General features: G+C 47.1%; 1 protein-coding gene across 1 annotated transcript in view; it reads left to right on the top strand.

Moving 5' to 3' along the window:
- Nucleotides 1-6,229: 6,229 nt before the first annotated feature.
- The window catches only part of LOC107108797 (Krueppel-like factor 12), a gene marked incomplete at its 3' end in the record, with an annotated part of 139,806 nt that continues 126,378 nt past the window's right edge, over nucleotides 6,230-19,657 (top strand). The window contains exons 1-2 of the mRNA XM_015409318.1: nucleotides 6,230-6,310; nucleotides 8,071-8,160. Of these exons, the coding sequence (XP_015264804.1) occupies nucleotides 6,230-6,310; nucleotides 8,071-8,160 (171 nt within the window). The remainder of the gene's footprint in view (nucleotides 6,311-8,070; nucleotides 8,161-19,657) is intronic.

Raw genomic sequence — 19,657 nt, 5'->3', positions numbered from 1 at the left:
GGAGAGGCCGGTCCTTCCCCCCCTTTGCCGGGCGGAGGAGGAGGCGGCGGCGGCGGCGAGGCCAGCTACAGAGAGTTCCCTGCGCATGTGCAGGGGACGCTCTGTCACTTTCGGGGTGATTTAAACATCCCCCCGAAATTTTTTTCAACTTTTTCGATTTTTGTGCACACGTGGGGACTGGCCCACGTGTGCACAAACCTCCCCCTCCCCCCCAAGTGCCCCCGGAGCGCTGATTTAGCGATCCGCACTCAGGGGGCAACTTGTCTATTAGATATATATTTTATGCCAATAAAGGTATTGTATTTGTATTTGTATTTGTATTTGTATTAGATATATAGATGTAGTCGATAAGCCCTCTGAATGAGAGGTTCCCTGTAAGGATGCCAATTTTAATGGCAAAAGTGAAGTTGAGTCTGATTCTCTGAGGCCTACAAAAGGGAGACTCTGGCATGGTGGGTTGCTTGAGTTCATCAAAGCTCTTTCCGTCGCCACCCTCTTTCAGTATTCTTTTCAGGATAGATTCTTGTGGTTTGTCTCTCTCGCTTTTTGGCAAGGCGGGAACGCTCACAACCACAACAACAGTTTGAAGTTTACAGTTTCCTACTTCATCCCATGTTGCAAAAGCATCCAAAGTGTCCGGAAACTGCAGTTTGCTCTCTCAACCGTGACCAGAAAAGAATCTTCAGAGTTTTTGTCCGCATTGCCAAAAGAATCCTGCTTTCACCACTTCTGATATTATGGATACAGTGTTGGGGTAATCAGTGACGATTTTCATTCATGGTGTGTGCAGTATGGTTGCATAGAGAAGTTTACATGCTGGTGGTGATTGTCAATGTCAGGCCATAAACCTGATGTGCAGCTTTGTACCTGCACAGTGTGTAATTTTGGTCCTTGGGAGAGATGCTGCCGAGTTAGCAATGGTTGGCTGTCAGTGGAGTCAGTTTTAAAGTTTTGCCCTCAAGTAGGATGCCTGGTTTGGACCAGCCTCACTGGGCCATGGAAGCATAACTTGACGTCAGACGAATGCGCAGTTAATTTTGTGTTGCCTTCTGCAGGCCACAAAGCTGTTGGGAATGATTCGCAGTGCTGATTGGTTGATAATGGTACGCTGCTGGACAGTGTATTTTGATAAGGGCCGCAATGGGAAAACCTGCATACGAAAGTTTAGCTGTGCATAAGTGAGTAATGAGCAAACATTTATGTACATATATGCCGTCAGGTTCCAACTAACTTAAGGCAATGCCAACAAAGGCCTGTATCGCCAGGGTCCGACGTACCTGAGGGACTGCCTTTCCCCATATATACCCCAGAGAGCACTTCGGCCAGGGTCACAGAACCGATTGGCCCTTCCAGGTCCCAAGGATGCCACGCTAGCTGCAACCAGGGCCAGAACTTTCTCGGTGGCAGCTCCATACTGGTGGATTGAGCTCCCGGAGGCGATCAGGGCCCTGCGGGACCTTTTACAGTTCTGCAGGGCCTGCAAGACGGAGCTCTTCCGCCAGGCTTTCAACTAGGAGCCGTCACCGCCATCACCACCATCACCACCACCACTTCCATCATGGTCAGTATTAACATCTTTGAACACCAACGTTAACAACTTATTGAAAATTCAAACCTGGTACCTGTTCTATTACCGACAGCCTGTGCTCACCGGCCAAAACTGAGAATGAACATCAAGCTGAATGTCAGGAACTATCTTTAATACCATAAGTCACCATCTTCAATACCATAAGTTAGTTGCTAGCACTGTATATGATGTAAGTGGGTTTTTAATTAATTGTTTTAGAGATTTATATATTTACTGTATTTTGTTTTTATGCTGTTAGCCACCCTGAGCCTGCTGTGGCAGGAAGGGCGGGGCACAAATTTAAGTAAATAAATAAATGAGATGCAAAGGTGGTTTGCCGTTGCCTTCCTCCTCAGAATCATCCATGGTGGTCCCCCGTCCAAGTACCGACCCTGCTTAACGTCTGAGATTGGATGAGATCGGGCTATACCACACCATTCCACATCCAAGCTAACATTTACCTAGTGCTGTAGAACTCGTGCAGGCTAATACATTGAAGCTGGTATGCATTCTGTTTTCGTCAAGAACCTTGCTTTATCCAATTTCTTTTGACCATATCCCAGTCCAAATTCTGTGAGATCTGTCTTGTAGATTCTAGTTTTTTCCTCTTTTTTCCTGTTCCATGTCTTTCCCTTTCTTACCCCACTTCTTGAGGCTCACCCTCCTTTACAGGTGCGGGGCAGGCAACGTACCTTCACTGGTGTTGTGTATTAAGCTGCAATAAGATGGCCGCAACAGCGCCAGCCTGGCCATGCGGTCAGATAAACCTTCCGACCTTCGGTCCTAAGACAATGGCCACTTCGGATCCTAGGGCGCACCAATGGGTTTGCCCGGATCCGAAAGTAGACCTATTGAGTTGTTAACTTGTAAATAGAGCCAATCACGGGTGTGTTGCGGGTCACGCATATAAGCCAGGCGCTGACCGGCCAAAAGCATCTTTCGTTCCTGATGTAATTCAATAAACAAGAGCTGATTCACAATGCTGAGTCTCTGGTCTCAGTACTTTTCACATGTCTACCACCTCACTTGTTCCTGGTTCAGTCATATACTCACTGTAGAGCATGACTAAGGCCACGGTCACACGGACCTCTTACCACGCTAGTTTTCCCGCAGTTCTTCTATCCGCGACATTTTATATCGCTTGGAGGTGGTCAGACGGTCCCTCTGTCTTCTGCTTCACTCGCACGAAGTACTGATCACACAGCGTACCGTCCCCGCTGCGGCACGTTTTTTTTTTAAAAAAAAAACCCTGTGCATGCGCTTGGGCGTACATACAAACTAAGAAGACCAAAATAAAAGCTAGCGCCTGTTTGCACATGTGCATAACTTAAACCGGAAACACAAAAAGGGGGGGGGGAGGGTAGCGCGGTCACGGCGGATTGCTGTCCAGATACCAAAACCGCGGATACAAAGCGCGAGATATCGGAAAACACCTGTTCCAACGGGTGTCAGAAAATGCGGATAAAACAGCGGAAACCGCGGGACTCAGCCCGCTTCGGTGCGGGAGGTAGGTTTGCCAATATGAACAGGAATCTTTAATGTGCGAGGGATCAGCAGCGAAGCCAGCACTAAATGTCCGTGTGACCTGACCCTAAGACAAAGAACCCAACAGCTGATTGGTTTTCCCCATTCCTCTTGTCCGTATCTTCTTCTATCCATGGCTTGTTATCCTTGCCCCTTTTCAGACACCTGCCCCCTCCTCTATGGCCTTCTGTTTTCCAAAACTTTATTCCTTATGTTTCTTGAATACTGTTGTGATACAGCAACTGCCTTTATCCTGGAAGAGGAGAATGAATTCACTTCCGAGCAATCGTAAGGCAATCTGACTCAGCCGCTAGACCAAGTGGAGCCATGACAGGAAGCGTGAGCCAAACTTTCGGCTTCAAAGGAAGTCCTGCAGATTATGAAGCTCTCTGTTGTTCTCTGCATCGTGCATAAAAGAGCCCGAGTTTAATTTTTTGGCCATTGTGGAGAGTAACTTGGTGGTTTTGGGTCTTCTCCAAAGCACTATAGATCGGTTTAGTCGCCCATCTGTTCCTCCTTCACTCTACTTCTCCGAGAAGGCAACATCTTCAGAGCACCACAAAGGCAGACAGAGTGGTTAAAAAAAAGCAAGCCAAAATCTGCCCCGAGCTTTTAGAAATGCTGCTACTGTATTGCTACGCAATTGGGAGTGGATATGACCAATGCTCCCTCTAAGCTATGGAGTCTTGTGAGCAAAAATTCTACTTTGTGAGCTACTGGCATTAAAGTTGTGAGCGAGCAATTTGGCTGCTGCATAAACTAGTTTGCCCTGGAGCCATCCTTCCTGAGCTAAGACCAAAATGTGTGAGCCGGAGGAGAGGAAACTGTGAGCTAGCTCACTAACTCAGCTTAGAGGGAACACTGGATATGACCCAAATAAGAATAGCTATATTCCCATTTGGTGTCTTCTAGATATGAACAGAAAGAAAGTAGAGGATCTTGCTGACCAGCTTTCAAAATCTGAACCTAGCTTTAGCCCTGGTCTGCATAAATTGTGAGTTACAAAGCTGGATGTAAAATGGTTCTTCAGCGCCTGATTGCCTGTCATATATGCTTAGCAGGCTGTGGATGGCTATCCGGGTTGCACTAGAGAGTGTAGTGGTTAGGAGCAAATACTCTAATCTGGGAGAACCGGGTTTGAGACCCCACTCCTCCACAAGTAGCTGCTGGTGTGACCTTGGGTCAGTTACAAGTTCTTTCGGAACTGTTCTGTCAAGAGCAATTCTCAAAAGAGCTCTCTCAGCCCCACCTACCTCACAGGGTGTCTGGTGTGGGGAGAGGAAGGGATTGTAAGCTGCTCTGAGACTCCTTCGGGTAGTGAAGGGCAGAGTAAAAATCCAGTCTTTTTCTTCTTCTTGCTTTAACTCCAGCGTTGGTCATTCTTCCTGGTGAAATGAGATAGGACATGGGGCACAGAGAAGGGAGCACCAAGGAAGCAAACTGTTCTGGGGTTCCACAGAGTCTCAGGACCTACAGCCGACGTCCGGCGGCAACATCGGGTTTTCAAGTCAAGAGATGCTCAGAGGTGGAGTGCCATTGCCTGCCTCTGCATAGCCAACTTGGACTTCTTTGATTGGTCTCTGATGCAAGTACTGACCAATCAAATAAGTCCCTGCTTGGCTTCTGAGAGCTGACGTGATAGAATCATAGCATGTTAGAGTTGGAAGGGACCTTGCAGGTCATCTAGTCCAACCCCCTGCCGAAAGATAGCCCTACAACATACCCGAAAGATGGTCGTCTAGCCTCCACTTGAAAACGTCCAGTGAAGGAGGATCCACCACCTCCCGAGGCAGACTGTTCCACTGCTCAACCACTCTGACAGTTAGGAAGTTCCTCCTGATATTTAGCCGGTAACGACTCCCTTGTAACTTCCACCCATTAGATCTAGTCTTGCAATCCGGAGCAAGAGAGAATAGATCTGCTCCATCTTCTACATGACAGCCCTTCAAATACTTGAAGACTGCAATCATGTCCCCTCTAAGCCTTCTCTTTCCCAGGCTAAGCATACCCAACTCTTTCAGCCTTTCCTCATAAGACTTGGATTCCAACCCTCTCACCATCCTGGTTGCCCTCTTCTGGACACGCTCGAGCTTGTCAACATCCTTCCAGCCAGGGCTATCTGCATACTGGTTTCTGTTGCCTTTCCATTCAAAGCTTACAAGGTCAAATAGGAAGGCTGGTCGCCTCTCTAGTGAATCGTTATTCATATTTATTTATAAAGCTGTCAGTATTCGGTTAGTTATAAAGGTGTCATTATTAACCACTGCGTGCCGAACTGTATAATAATTGTGTTACATTGATATTTAATGCACTTAAAGAAATCGTAACCTACTGACCAAGTTTGATGGAGGGAAGCCCCAAGCCCGTGTTTTGCCCCGGGTCCTCCCCGCATTCCTGACACCGCGTAGCTTTAATTTTATCATAAAAGCCGATGAAGTCGGAATGGCACCTCTTCAGCACTTAATGTGTGTGACCCACCCTCTCCCAGTTGGAGAAAAGGCAAGCCGTGATTAAATTCCCCCCCCACCCCAGCTGATGTATCACGCAGACGCTAGACCTTTCTGCCACGTTCCCCTTTTCTTGTTACTGCAACGTAAGGGCGGGACCTCTCCTTTGAGAAATTACGCCTCGGGACAACAAAATAAGGAGAGAGAGCCAGAGAGCTGGAGGGGGGGGGGGGAACCCAGCAAAATGTAAATGTGTTCAATGGCACATGAACCAGTTGAGCTCCTGTGATTTATTACTTGCAAAAAATGTCAAAGGCTCCAGTTAGCTTCTATGGGGGGGGGGGGAGCTAATGAGTTCATTGCAGTCAGTGGAGGAAAATGGTTAAAGTATATCAGCTGTAAACTGGTGCTGAGCACTCAAAGGGACATTAGCCCCTAATCAGATTCCGACAGTTCATTAAGCCTCCCGGTTTGAGAAGCCCTCTTTTGTCCCCTGTTCCTCTGCCCTCCTCCCCCCCCCCACTTTGTGTGGGAGGCAGCCCCCTTTCTCCCTTCGGGCGAGACCCTCTCCGGGATGCAAAATCACATCAGCTTATCCTTCTTTGGCTACGGATGAAGCGTCCAAAGGCAGGCCTGCACAGCTGGCTGCCCAGCGGAGCTGGATGTTGCACATCAGCCTAGCAGGAGGTGGATGAAATGCCTCCTGGCCCCGATCCCCAAGGAGAAGGAAAATGTCGGGCACCCGGCAGGCCCTCCTATGCAGCTGGCGGAGGTGACTTTAGCTGGGGCTTGGCCTAAGGGATGCTGCGTAGAGCAGCAGAGAGACCCTGTCTTGCAGAAGGAAAACAACCAGGATGGAGAGTTTGGAGCTTCGATGAAATGAGATCCCGGCTGCCTGCTTTTTCTGCTCCACCCTAGTCTAACATTCTAACCCATGATGTCAGCTGTAACACCCTGGGAGGCAAGAGCCAAGCCTGATAAACACGTGCACGTATAAACTTCCGAGAATAATTTTTACTGCGTTACTCCGGAGGGGGGGTTTATTAGCTCCTAAACAAGGATCCGCTGTGCAAAGTAAAACAGTTACATGAATTTCTTCAGTTTGTGTAATTTATTCCATACAGGGTATGGAAGCTTAACTGTATCTGTCAATCCTAAACAGGGTTTAGGGTTGCCAGCTACTGAGCGGAGCAGTTCACATCCTGAGCTGAATAGAACTGCTGTGATCTTCAATTAGGCAATGGGCAGTGTGAGACCCTGCGGGGCTCCAGACTGCTGCTGAGCGGGGCTTCCTGTGTTAATGGACGGCCGCTCACATGCACAGCTTAGAGGTAACACTGCTGTATAGATAATGTCGATCATCTTCTGTTCAAATTTAATTTGCATTTGCATTTGATTGATTTAGTTTTTATTATTGGCAGTCCTAATTGGAGTTTTTAAATCACGACTTTTATGGGTTGTATAATTGTTTGTTTTTATTCTCTTTTTTGGGGTTGTATTGTAAGATGTATATTATATTGTGTTGTATTTATATTATATTTTCTATGTATCGTAAGCTGCCTTGAGCTCCACAAGAAGAAGATGAAGAAGAAAATTAGGTTTTTATACCGTGCTTTTCTCTACCTTAAGGAGTCTCAAAGAGGGGACCCCACTGGTCCTCGCCCCCATTCACTTGGCCACAAAAAAGACTTTCCTGGAACACGGAAGCCACAAGATGTTTTGGTAACACCTTGGGCAAGTTGTTTTCAACCCTGAGTTTGTAAGCCGCTCTGAGACTCCTTTGGGTAGTGAAGGGTGGCGCATAACTCGAATCTAGCATGCTGGCAGGCAGCCCCGTAGCTAGGGATTTTGGGGGGAGGGGGCCTTGGGGCCCCCCAGCAGCTAATTACATCAAAGGCTCCAGGGCAAGGGGGGGTCTGCTTGGCATGCACCCACACAGCCCCCACTAGAGCCTTCCTCTGAGGTGAGCCAGAATCCCAATGTTAATAGTCACTAAAAGGTCTAGGAAAGCTACCATGTTTAAAAGGAAAAAAAAAGGAGAGCAGGGAACAAGCTTCCTCCCTCGCTCCTTCCCTGAGCCGACGATCTTTTCTGAAGCCTGGGGCAGAAAATCCAACAGGGGGAGCAAACTGCTGCAATCCGACCAATGTGTGTGGGACTTACCGTCAACCACCGGTTGCTGCTGGGTCCTAAAGAGACTCAGCTCATCACAGATGAGCTCAAACAGGGAGATGCCGGCTCAGATCGATCAGGGGGTGAGGAGCTGAAGGTCGGGGAAGAAACCTGCAAAAACAGTGTGTGGGGGTTGGGCCCCGCGGGCCCCGCGTTAGCTACGGGCCTGCTGGCAAGGGAGAGGCGGCTAGGAATTTTTTAAAAAGTAAAATTTTAAAAATAAGCAAAAAAAGAAACCAGACTAATCAATTTAAAATTCTTGCCCTGGGTAAGAGCCCCCTAATTTATTCCATAATTTCCCCCCTCCTCCCTCCCCCCCATCCCAGCCCAAAGCTTATCCTCACTTTTCTTCTCTTTAAGGACATCAGCACATTTGGAAACAGAATGTTAATGCTTGATGGGATGCCTGCAGTCAGAGTCAAAACAGAGCTGCTGGAATCAGAACAAGGGGTAAGTGTCATTTCTTTCCCGGTCCTTTTTACTTTGTTTATCCTCCGTGTATTGTTATAACCCCCTTTTTACAGCTTTCTTCTCATTGCGTCCTTTGCCCTCCCCTTTATCGAAGGTGAATTCTCTGCAAAGTACATAAATTACACCCATAGCGGCAGCCCTTAAAGGCAGATGACTTTTTGAGAGCATTTCTCTCCTAACTGACCCACCCCACTGGTGTGGCGCCCCTCCCCCCATTCACTTGGCCACAAGAAAGACTTTCCTGGATCAAGGAAGCCACAAGATGGTAACACCCTGTCTTCTCTTTGCGTCCTTTGCCCTCCCCGTTATCGAAGGTGAATTCTCTGCAAAGTACATAAATTACACCCATAGGGGGAGCCCTTAAAGGCAGATGGCTTTTTGTGAGCATTTCTCTCCTTACTGACCCACCCCACTGGTGTCCCCCCCCCATTCACTTGGCCACAAAAAAGACTTTCCTGGAACAAGGAAGCCACAAGATGGTAACACCCTGGGCAAGTTGTTTTCAAGCTGCCTGATGGGAAACCGGGGGGGGAGGTGTTTCTTGACGTTTTTCAGCCGTTCCTCAGAGAGAAGACTGGAAACTTGAAGGTGGACTTCCATTAATGATAGTTGGACTCCGTCCCAGGACTGATCTTGCCTTCAGAAGTGCGGCCAGATGGAAATGTTGAGGCTGGTCCAGGGCGGCTTTCCCCAAACTTTCCAGACCTTGTAACTCACCTTTAACCCCCCCCCCATGACAGCATAGGATCCGGGTGAGCTGCAGGCCCGTGTTTGGAAGTAAAGTTACCTCGTAGTCACATGACAGGAAGTCGTGAAATCCCATGCCTGATGCTGTGCAGTTACCATTTCTATGGTGGTTTTTTCAACTGCAAAAGCACCCAAGGTTGAGTAACTTCTGAAATTCTTCTATATTCTCTTTCTCATTCATTTTTCCTACCATTGTTCACCTTCTCCACCTTTTATCTTTCATAATCTTCCCCCCACTGCTCACTCTCTTCCTTTCACTTTTTTTTACCCCCTTTCACCATCCTCTGTTCACTCCCACCATCTGTTTCTGCCACTGCTGGCTTTCTTATTCTGTATGGAAAAAGAGCTTTTGCAGGCAGAGGGGAATCTGCGCCATAGACTTGTGCATGGAGTGTTGGAGGAGGGTAGGTCGACTACAGTGGGCTTGGTCCTTTCTACTATTGCTTGATCTGAGGCCTACTGGGATAGCATCTTGAAAATGCAGCACACAACAACTAAAACTGTGGGTTACTCGATGAAATTAATGGGTACTAGATTCAGGTTTGCAGGGTGGGGCGAGAAAGCATTTCTTCACACACTTCTTAATTAACTAGGGTTACCGAATTTCGAAAAGCAAAAAAGAGGACATATTGCCCGACTGACTACTTCAAACAAATGATCACTATGACAAATCTTATTTTAAGGCGACTCAGAGGTTAAGATGCTGAGCTGCAGACTGGAAGGTCTGTAGTTTGGCAGTTCGAGACCCGAGTGCTGCATGACGCAGTGAGCTCCTGTCTCTTTCCCCAGCTCCTGCCAACCTAGCAGTTCGAAAGCAAGAAATTGCGAGTAGATTAATAGGTACCGCTTCGGTGGGAAGGTAACAGCATTCCATGCACCTTGGCATTTAGTTATGCTGGCCACATGACCACGGAAACCTCTTCGGACAGCACTAGCTCTTCGGCTTGGAAATGGAGATGAGCACCGCCCCCCTAGAGTCGGAGTTGACTGGCTTTCGAGCAAGGGAAACCTTTACTATTTAAGTGGCGATAATTGCTGCTAACTAGGGATATTTCTAACCGTCCAACCCAAAAAGAGGATGGACACACACAAAAAAGAGGGCATGTCCTCTAAAAAGAAGACGTCTGGTAACCCTTTAGTTTCCCCCCCTATATTTTTTATTATTATATACTGAATTAAAATATAGGACTCTAGATTAACAGATAACAAACAACAGTAATATACAGCTTGATCAGAGCTTACAATACATAAAACCTTATAAATATATGATGGATATTGTTTAGGAAAAATACACAATCTTAACAGAAGGAGTACAATTTCAACACTGTTCTATATAATATGTGAAACATAGATATAATACACAAAACAAGGTAATTAGGAGAAGGAGGAAGCGGATGGAGAAAGGCGGAGGTAGCTATTCTAAAATGTCAAGATATAATCTGGTAAGTCGGTCCAGAAACCCTATAGTTAACCAACAACGTTCACAGGAACGAGTTATGTCCACTAATTCAAATGTATGGCTTTTTTAAGGATGAGAAAAATTCACAGGGGATAGCTTGGTCAATGGCTGTTAGACTCAATGGGTAAATGGGACTTTGGTCTTCAGAGGCAGAACGCAGGCCACAGGGGAGGGCTCTTGAGTTCATGCCTGCCTTGTGGGGTTCCTAACAGCATCTGCCTGGCCCCTCCTGGAAACTGGATGCTGGATCCAATCCAGGTCCAATCCAGCAGGGCGGCTATTAAGGAGAGCTGCGTCTCTCGCCCCGCCTGCCATCTGGGGCTGCTTCCATGTGTTTTTGTCTGAAGGTGCAGCCAAGCTGCTCCTTGCAAATATTTATTTAGAACATTTAGCAGCTGCCTTTCTACCTTGCGGAACTCGAGGCTTGCAATGTAAATAAACCGACAATTATTTTGAAAAGAGCACAATTTAAAATTTCAGTAATGTAAGGTTACCATGTTTTGAAAAGCAAAAGGAGGACACATTTCCCGACTGACTACTTCAAACAAGTAATCACTATGACAAATCTCATTTTAAATACCCCTACTATTTATGCTGTGATAATTGCACCTAACTAGGAATATTCCTTACCTTCCAACCCCAGAAGAGGACATTTTCATCCATTTTTTTAACAGAGCCCAAAAGAGGGCTCCAAAGAAAGAGTATGTGTTCTCTAAAAAGAGGGCATCTGGTAACCCTACAGTTATGACTGCCAATAAATAAAAACTAAATGGGTCAAATGCAGTCCTCAATAAAACTGTCTTCAACGGTCTCCTGAAGATCAGCAGTGAGGGGGGCCAGGCACACCACCGTGGGGAAGTTGTTCCATAATTGTGGGGCTGCTGTCGAAATGGCCCCTCTCTCGTGTGTCCCCCCCAGACCAGGTTCTTTGATTGATGGGTGTTGTATGCAGGGTTCGTTGCATAAAGACTCAGTGATGCAGCATAGTGATCAACACAACAACAACAACAACAAACCTTGCCCACGGGGTCCTGAATATATGGGCACCCAAACCACTTCCTAGTCCACCTCCCTCTTACTACTGGTGGGTTTGAATTCCCTCCAGGGATCCTATTGGTGGGCCTAGGATCCTAGATCCTGTTGTTCTCCCAGAACAAGCTCGGACTAAGCTAGTGACTCTCTGCGGACACAACAGTAGGGCAATAAGAACATAAGAGATGCCAATGTTGGATCAGGCCAAAGGCCCATCCAGTCCAACACTCTGTATCACACAGTGGCCGGAAATACCAGTGCCATCAGGAGGTCCATCAGTGGGGCCAGGACATTAGAAGCCCTCCCACTGTTGCCCCCCCCCCCCCAAGCACCAAGAAGACAGAGCATCACTTGCCCCAGGGTCCCTATCTATACCTTTTGGCTAATAGCCACTGATGGACCTCTGCTCAGGAGGGACTCAACCTGTGATCTTAATTCTCAGGCAGGGACATATGGGAAACCTGGGCCGAGTTAATGGGGTGATTGCCCAGAATTGGGCCTGGGATAATTCCTAGTGGTAGTGTGAGACTTTTGGCAGAAAATGATCTGTATATCTGGTAACACTTTTATCTTGCTTCCCTGTGTTCTTCATTTACAATAACCCTGTGAGGTAGGTTAAATTAAGAGAGGAGGGACTACCCCGGGATCACTCAGGCTGCAGGTCCCGCATGCAGTTTGTGGCGCTATCGTGGTGTTGCCTGAACGGAATAAATGGGCCCCTCCAGATGAGGACATCTGCCTCCCTTGGCACAGTTGTTGGCAGCCCGTGCTGTTCTGCAGTGGAAACCGATTGTTTGTGGTTCTCTCTGGGTTTTCCGACATCTGAACTCTCCTGCAGCGAAAGGAACCCAGAAGGGATGTCTGAACTTGCAGATCCATTTTCCTCCACTGTTTTTTTTAGTTGCTGCACATATGCACATATATGCATGAGCTCATATACGCATCCATCTGCCTGCATGCTGGGAAAGATTGAAGGTCAAAGAAGACGGGGACGACAAAGGATGAGATGGTTAGACAGTGTCATCGATGTTGGAGGTGCAAAAAAAACGTGGGGACTTTCATGCACATCTGGTGGAACTGCCACAAGATACAAAACTTCTGGAAAAAAGTGCAAAAAGTTCTAAACAAAATATTAAAGATTAAATTACCTCTACTCCCAGAAATATTCTTATTAAATATGATCCCGGACACGATAAAAAAACACAAACAGATCCTTATTTACACTTTAACAGCGGCACATATACTGATCGCAAAAAGATGGAAATCAAACACTATACCCTCAATTAAGGAATTAAAAATTAAGATCTTGGAAATAGCGGAAATAGACAGAGTAAACATGGAACTAAAACATAGACCGGAACAAAAATATTGGGAAAAACGGGGAGGAATATATAGCTGGTTAAAGATAAAGAATAAGACAGAAATAAATGGAGTCTAGGCTAGCAGAAAAGGGAAACGAGATTTAAGCATAAGCACTGTTCTTGGAAAATAACTGAAAGGAAATGTAAACCGGTGTGGCATATTTATTTGAATACAATATATGTTTGGAAAACAAGAAGAGATGTTTAGTGTGGAAGGATAAGATATGTCAATGAAATTTGTTAAACGGTGTAAAAGAGACTGTAAGAAAAACCCAATAAAAATATTTGCAAAAAAAAAAAAGACAGTGTCATCGATGCAACGAACATGAAGTTGAGCAAACTTCAGAGGATGGCGGAAGACCGGAAGGCCTGGCGGGAGATGGTCCATGGGGTCGCAAAGAGTCGGACTTGACTGTGCGACTGAACAACAACAACTACTGCCTGCATTTAAATAAAACCCACCTTTACAGCTCATACCGTGGTTGAAACACTAATGTGGATGCTCCCCCACAAGATAGCCATGTGGGTACCCACCACAGGGTGTGCGGTCTGCATGAAATGCTCTGCTGCACTTTGAACCGGTACAATTTGAGGCTCCACCATACCATGCCAAGCTGCCAGTGTGACCGTAGCCTCAGAGGGCTTCATGATAGAGGGGGGATTTGAACCCGAGACTCCCAGACCCTGGTCAAACACACTACCCACTACATGGGGTATCTCAGGAAGTCCTCCCCTTGCAGTTGGGATGGGGAAAGGCTTTGCAGTTGTGGTCCTGCTATGCTGGTTGCATTCAGAAATGGCTTCTGATAGCATAGACTGTGCTCCTGTTTTCTACAGTCTCAAAGGCTGGAACCCTAAGAAAAGAAGAAGAATACTGTAAGCATTTCAGCAGGATCCTGACATGGATTTCAGTGCTGTTGTTGTTTTTAATTGTTTTGTTTTGACGTCAGATTGTTTTTACTTGTTTTACTCTGCTGAGGAAGGCAACAGCAAACCACCTCTGCTCCTCACTTACATTGAAAGCCCCTTGCTGGGGCCGCCATAAGTCGGCACCGTACACATACATCGACAGACAGGCCAAAGCAGCAGTGGCGGCACACCGCTTCCAAAAAACTCTCAACCTCAAATGGAGTCAGGCTGCAACCATCCTTGCTTGTTATCCTCTTTGCCCATGCTCAGAGAACTGTGGAGGACTGTGATGGAATCTTAATGATTGGCAGACAGGTCTAGTGCTCCCCTTAACATCTGCTCCTAATGCTCCCTCCCTCTCTCCCGCTGTCTGGGAAACCTGTAAAATGGACGAAAAAAACAGACCTGGGAGGATTCCTACAGCAGGACCGGATATTTCCAGCAGTATTTAGGACCTCGATATTGATATTCCAAGAATCCCCAATATTGGTCCAAAGGCTGCATATATACAAAAAATACCTTTTTGGTAATTTTCATAGACGTGTTTGGATTGGAAATATCCAAACACACATCCCTAGATCCAACCGTCCACCAAGAAGCTTTATTTCAACATTTAAGCCACTAAAGGAAGACTCCTTAGGCTGAAGGAAAGTTTCAAACTTTGCTCAGTGGAGTGGTGGAATAGGGGTAGCATCTACCCCTGTATGCGCTCCTTACCTGATTATCCCAGAAAAGTTTATGAATAGGTTAAAAAAACCAAGACCTGTCATTTCCGATCAACTACTGTTGCACTGCTGAGGCTTATAGATACGATGTAGGGTGTCTTTGGACATATAAGTTTTGTCCTTGAGCATCAAATGGCCAAATGGATTTTGAAGTTTGCTTACTTGACCCTTTTGGCTATTTGATTTGTTTTCAGGGTTGAGTTGCCCCTCCCCCCTTTTTGTTTTTGACTCTGTTCTCATGGACAACCTGAGCTGCACCTTCAGGATCTAAAAGGTTCTAATCCCTTTGGTTCCAGCGAGACAAAACTACTGTAAATTTAAATCATTTACTTCAATTTGGAATGCCTTCAGACCTGTGAAAGTTCTGCCTGACCTCTTCTGTCAATGGCTGGCATTGCTTCTTCATGGTGCATGAAAAAGGGCTTTCCTATATAGCCCGGGCAATTTTCCCTTGGAAACCAGCACCGAATGTTCACGAACCTTCGTGCCCAAAGAAAACGTTGAGAACCTGACCATACAACAGCTCCAGGTAGCTTGCTGGGTGAGGTTCCAACCGTGGTTCATCAGGTTTTTGGTTCTAACTTTGGGGGGGGGGGTGTCCCTGATAATAGGCAGGCTTGTCTGTCCATGCCTGGTTCTTTAATCCAGTTCTGACAATGAGAAACTGTATTGGGTCATTTGGTGGTGCTCAGTTGTAATACCCAGGAGGTTGAGGGTTGAATTGTTGGCAGCTAAAACGGAGGAGTACTTGGAAGCGCTCTGTGCAATAGTGTGCTTTTGTACATACGTATGCGAGTACCATCAAGTTACAGCTGACTCATGGCGACCCCGTCAAGGGGCTTCCAAGGCAGGTGAGAAGCAGAGGTGGTTTCGGATTGCCTTCCTCCGCAGAGTCTTCCTTGGTGGTCTGCCTTCTGACTACTAACCCCACTTAGCTTCTAAGACTGGATGAGATAGTGTTACGCCGTGCCGCTGTCCCTCCCAGCATGCTTTGTAGTCATGGGGAAATTTGACTACAATTCTGCAAGGGTGACAGATCTTAAAAAGTCCATGTGCTCGCAATAAGTTGCCGTGATCCCTTTCACGCTCTGCCAGAGCAGGTCAATGCACTGATTGTTGCAGAATGCCACGTCTCCCACTGTTGTTGCGTACAGACTGCCGGGCCTTCCCCCTTGAGGTCTGTCCTGAAGCTTTGAATAAAAGCTGGTGGAAGATACCGTCAAGTTGCAAGCTATTTACAATGGCCCCTCATAGGGGAGTTCATGGCAAGAGATGTCCAGAGGTGGTTTTGCCATTGCCTGCCTCTGCCCATCGACCTTGGACTTCCTTGGTGGTCTCCCATCTGGGGTCCATCACCAGGGCCAACCCTCCTTAGCTTCTGAGACCTGGCGAGATCAGGTTAGCCTGAGCTGTCCAGGTCAGAACTTTGTATGGATACGGAGAATTTACTCACCAGATTTCTCAGGTTACCCTCCTACAAAGTGCAACACGCGCATGTTGCACCTTTGTAAAGCATGACGCACATGACTGTGGTAAAAGATGCTGGATGGGTGTGTGCACTGGGTGTTGTGGCCTGGCATTCTGTGAAACAGCAGTCACGTTAAAATGGGGAGGGGCCCTGGCTCAGTAGTGGAGCATCTGCTTGGCATGCAGAAGGTCCCAGGGTCGGTCCTCGGCATCTCCAGTTAAAAAGGACCAAGCAGTAGGTGATGTGGAAGACCTCCACCTGAGACCTCAGAGAGCCTCTCTGAGTAGGCAATACTGACCTTGATGGACTGGAGGGTCTGATTCAGTATAAGGCAGTTTCATGTGTTCATATGACATGATACCCCCCCCCCCCCCGGTGGCAGATGAAGTGGTAAACAATCCTCGTAACATGTTCGGCAGAATTGTTCGATTTTATTTTTCGCTCATCTGTGTCATGCATTTAAGCATTCTTGCTCCTATCCTCCGCCTCCTTTGACCTGCCTTTTTGTAAACATTTTGCGGCTCTCTTCCCTGCTGGGAAGGACTTGAAAGACTGATATTCCTTTTAAGCGTTATTGGCATTTTTGTTACCTCCTTTGCGGCGATGATTGCTCACATAAGTTATCTTTCAGACCTCATGATACCGGGTTTTGTCATCTTTATTTCATGCTCGGAGGAGAGTTGTTAAGCTGTTATTTAGAGATGTCTGCAGTCCTGTTCTCACAGCTCACATGCCTTGTTACTGCAGCAGGAAGCCATTAATAAACATCCCTTAAGGCTAAACATGTAAGGACTGTGTGAATTAATGGCAGGCCCATCCTCAGTCTGGGACGTTCCACATAGATACCCTTTTGTGCTGCAAAGCCAGGACTCCTGCACCATCAACAGTACCCAAATTATTTCTGTGATTCTGCATAGCATTTAATGCAATGTTGTATTCCACCACAATTTGATCACGAAGTAAAGGTAAAAGTTGGTGTGTGTTTAGAAGAAGAGGAGGGGGAGGAGATTGGAGTTATACCCCATCCTTCACTCAGAGTCTCAGAGCCGCTTACAATCTCCTTTCACTTCCCCACCCCAAACAGACACCCTGTGAGGTAGGTGGGGCTGAGAGAGCTCTTTGAGAACTGCTCTTGAGAGAGAACAACTCTGAAAAAACTTGTGACTGACCCAATGTCACACCAGCAGCTGCATGTGAAGTGGGAAATCAACATGGGGCTGCCCTTGGGGCAACTCCGAAAGCTGCAGCTGGTGCAGAATGCCGCGGCCAGGTTGCTGATGGATCTCCCCGTGAGGGAGCACATCCAACCTGTCCTGAGGTCGCTGCACTGCCTGCCAATAGCGTTCCGGATACGCTTCAAGGTGCTGGTTATGACCTTTAAAGCCCTAAATGGTCTGGGTCCTGTCTACCTGAGGGGCCGCCTTTCCCCGTACGTTCCCCCGAGATCCGAGTCGCAAAATCGCTTGGTCCCCCCTGGCCCTAGGGACGCTAAGTTAACATCGACAAGAACTAGGGCGTTTTCCCTAGCTGCACCGGTACTATGGAATCAGCTCCCAAATGAAATTTGAGCTCTACGGGATCTTCAACAATTCTGTAGAGCGGTAAAGACCGAGCTGTTCTGGCAAGCGTTTTAATAGCTCAGATCACACTGACTGTTCTAGCACTTTATAACAGACAGCCACCACGTCTTAATTTTAATTTTTAATAAGCTGTACTTGGATAATTTTTTGATTGTACTGTTTTAGATTTGATATCGTATTAATTGTTATGCTGGTTTTTAAACTATTGTAAGCCACCCTGAGCCACCTAGGCGGGAGGGCGGGGTAAAAGTCGAATAAACAAACAAACAAACAAACAAATATAAATAAACCTGGTTCTCCCAGATTAGAGACTGCGCACCTAAACCACTACACCAAATTTAGCCCCATTCAGTTCAGTGGGTCTTACTCCTGAGAAAGTGCATTTGAGGAACCTTCCATCAGTGGACTTCTGCTGGCTGTTTATTCCCCAAATCGATGTCCTTCCAGCCGTGACATTTGGCCTTTTGGCTACTTGTTTCCTGATAAGGCTACCGTCTCTTCATTCTGGTTCTTGTTTTGTAACGGTGCTTTAGGGCAAAACTTGGAAGGAAAGCAAGCAAGCAAGCAAACAAACAAATTAATGTCCTTGTACTTCATTGCCAAGCCAGAAATGAAAGGTTATTCTTTTAAATTATTGATTCAAAGAAAGAAAGAAAGTAAGCTTACCCCCCCTCCCTTCCCAAAATCTCCAAGAAGCTAGGACAGAGCGACCCACCGAACTGAGTCCAGGTTTTGATTCGTTCATTTCAGACAGCCGGAGTATGTCAGTCCCTGGCTAGTTCTTCCTTACTTAACCTGTTACTACCCTCTGACACCCCCCACCCACCCCCCGGCAGGAGCTGCAGCCCAGAGATGGATGGGGTTGCAGGGTGGCTGGAGACAGCGGGAAGAGAGAAGAGTCAGACAGGCTACAGGAGGAGATTGGGAAGGGGCAGATACTGAACGAAAAATTAAAAACAGGAAATGGGCGAATATAGACTGCCGAAAAATCAAAGCGAGGGAGGGACCGCTTTCATGCCAGTGAGCTTTCTGGCAGGGAACCGTGAGGGAGCAGCCAGGAAATGCAGGCGGCTCAAAGGGCCGGTGTGGCAATTGCATTTAAAGTCGGAGAAATAATCATTAACCAGATATTTTTTCAGAAGATGGAACGGTTTGCTGCCAAACTGTTGCAGTTCAGATGGCACATGCAACCATGGCTTAATTAAACTATGGTCAGTGCCCTTGTCTGAAGGAAGTCCACTCCACAAACTATGGTTATCAGTCAAACCAGCCCAGGGTTAGAAACCATAGCTTGAATTTAAATTAATTTAGACCAACATTATTTATTTATTTTCATTTATACACCACCCTCCCCGCACACGGGCTCAGGGCGGCTTACATGCAATAAAATACACAGGATTAAAACAATTAAGGCACAAGAGTGCAATAGGAATAAAACACGTTAAAACAAATAAGACAAAAATTCACATCTTGCAGGGTACATTAGGAAATAAAATACTCACTCCCTATTGTATATCACGGTGGGGTCAAAGGGGGGGGGGATGCCCTGGGCCAAGATGTTCCAGATGGCCAATCGGCCCAACCCGGCGGAACTGCTCTGCCGTTGCACGGTGGTAGTGGTGGTGGTGACGGTGGCGCCTACTCAAAAACCTGGCGGAAGAGCTCCGACTTGCAGGCCCTGTGGAACTGTAGAAGGTCCCGCAGGGCCCTGATCTCCTCCAGGAGCTCATTCCACCATGTAGGAGCCACCACCAAAAAGGACCTGGCACTTGTGGCAGCAAGCTGGCCTCTTTAGGGCCCGGGGTCACTAGGCGGTGTTGTGACCCTGACCGAAGTGCTCTTTGGGGCCTGTATGGGGAAAGGCTGTCCCTCAGGTATGCCGGACCCTGGCCATGTAGGGCTTTAAAGGTAAGCACCAGCACTTTGAAGCAAATCCGGAATGCTATAGGCAGCCAGTGCAGCCAGTGCAGCGCTTTCAGTACAGGTTGGATGTGATCCCATTTAGGGGCACCCACTACCAACCTGGCCGCCGTGTTCTGCACCAGCTGCAGCCTCCGAATTTGCGACAAAGGCAGCCCCATGTAGAGAGCATTACAGTAGTCTAGCCTCGAGGTAACCGTCGCATGGATTACTGTGGCCAGATCGTCACGGCTAAGGAAGGGGACCAACTGCCGCACCAGGTGTAGATGATAAAA

The sequence above is a fragment of the Gekko japonicus genome, unplaced genomic scaffold (assembly GCF_001447785.1).
Source record: "Gekko japonicus isolate JY-2015 unplaced genomic scaffold, Gekko_japonicus_V1.1 scaffold569, whole genome shotgun sequence".
NCBI classification, from domain to species: domain Eukaryota; kingdom Metazoa; phylum Chordata; class Lepidosauria; order Squamata; family Gekkonidae; genus Gekko; species Gekko japonicus.
The sequence above is the reverse complement of the archived record's forward strand: the minus strand, read 5'-3'. Positions and strand labels throughout refer to the sequence as shown.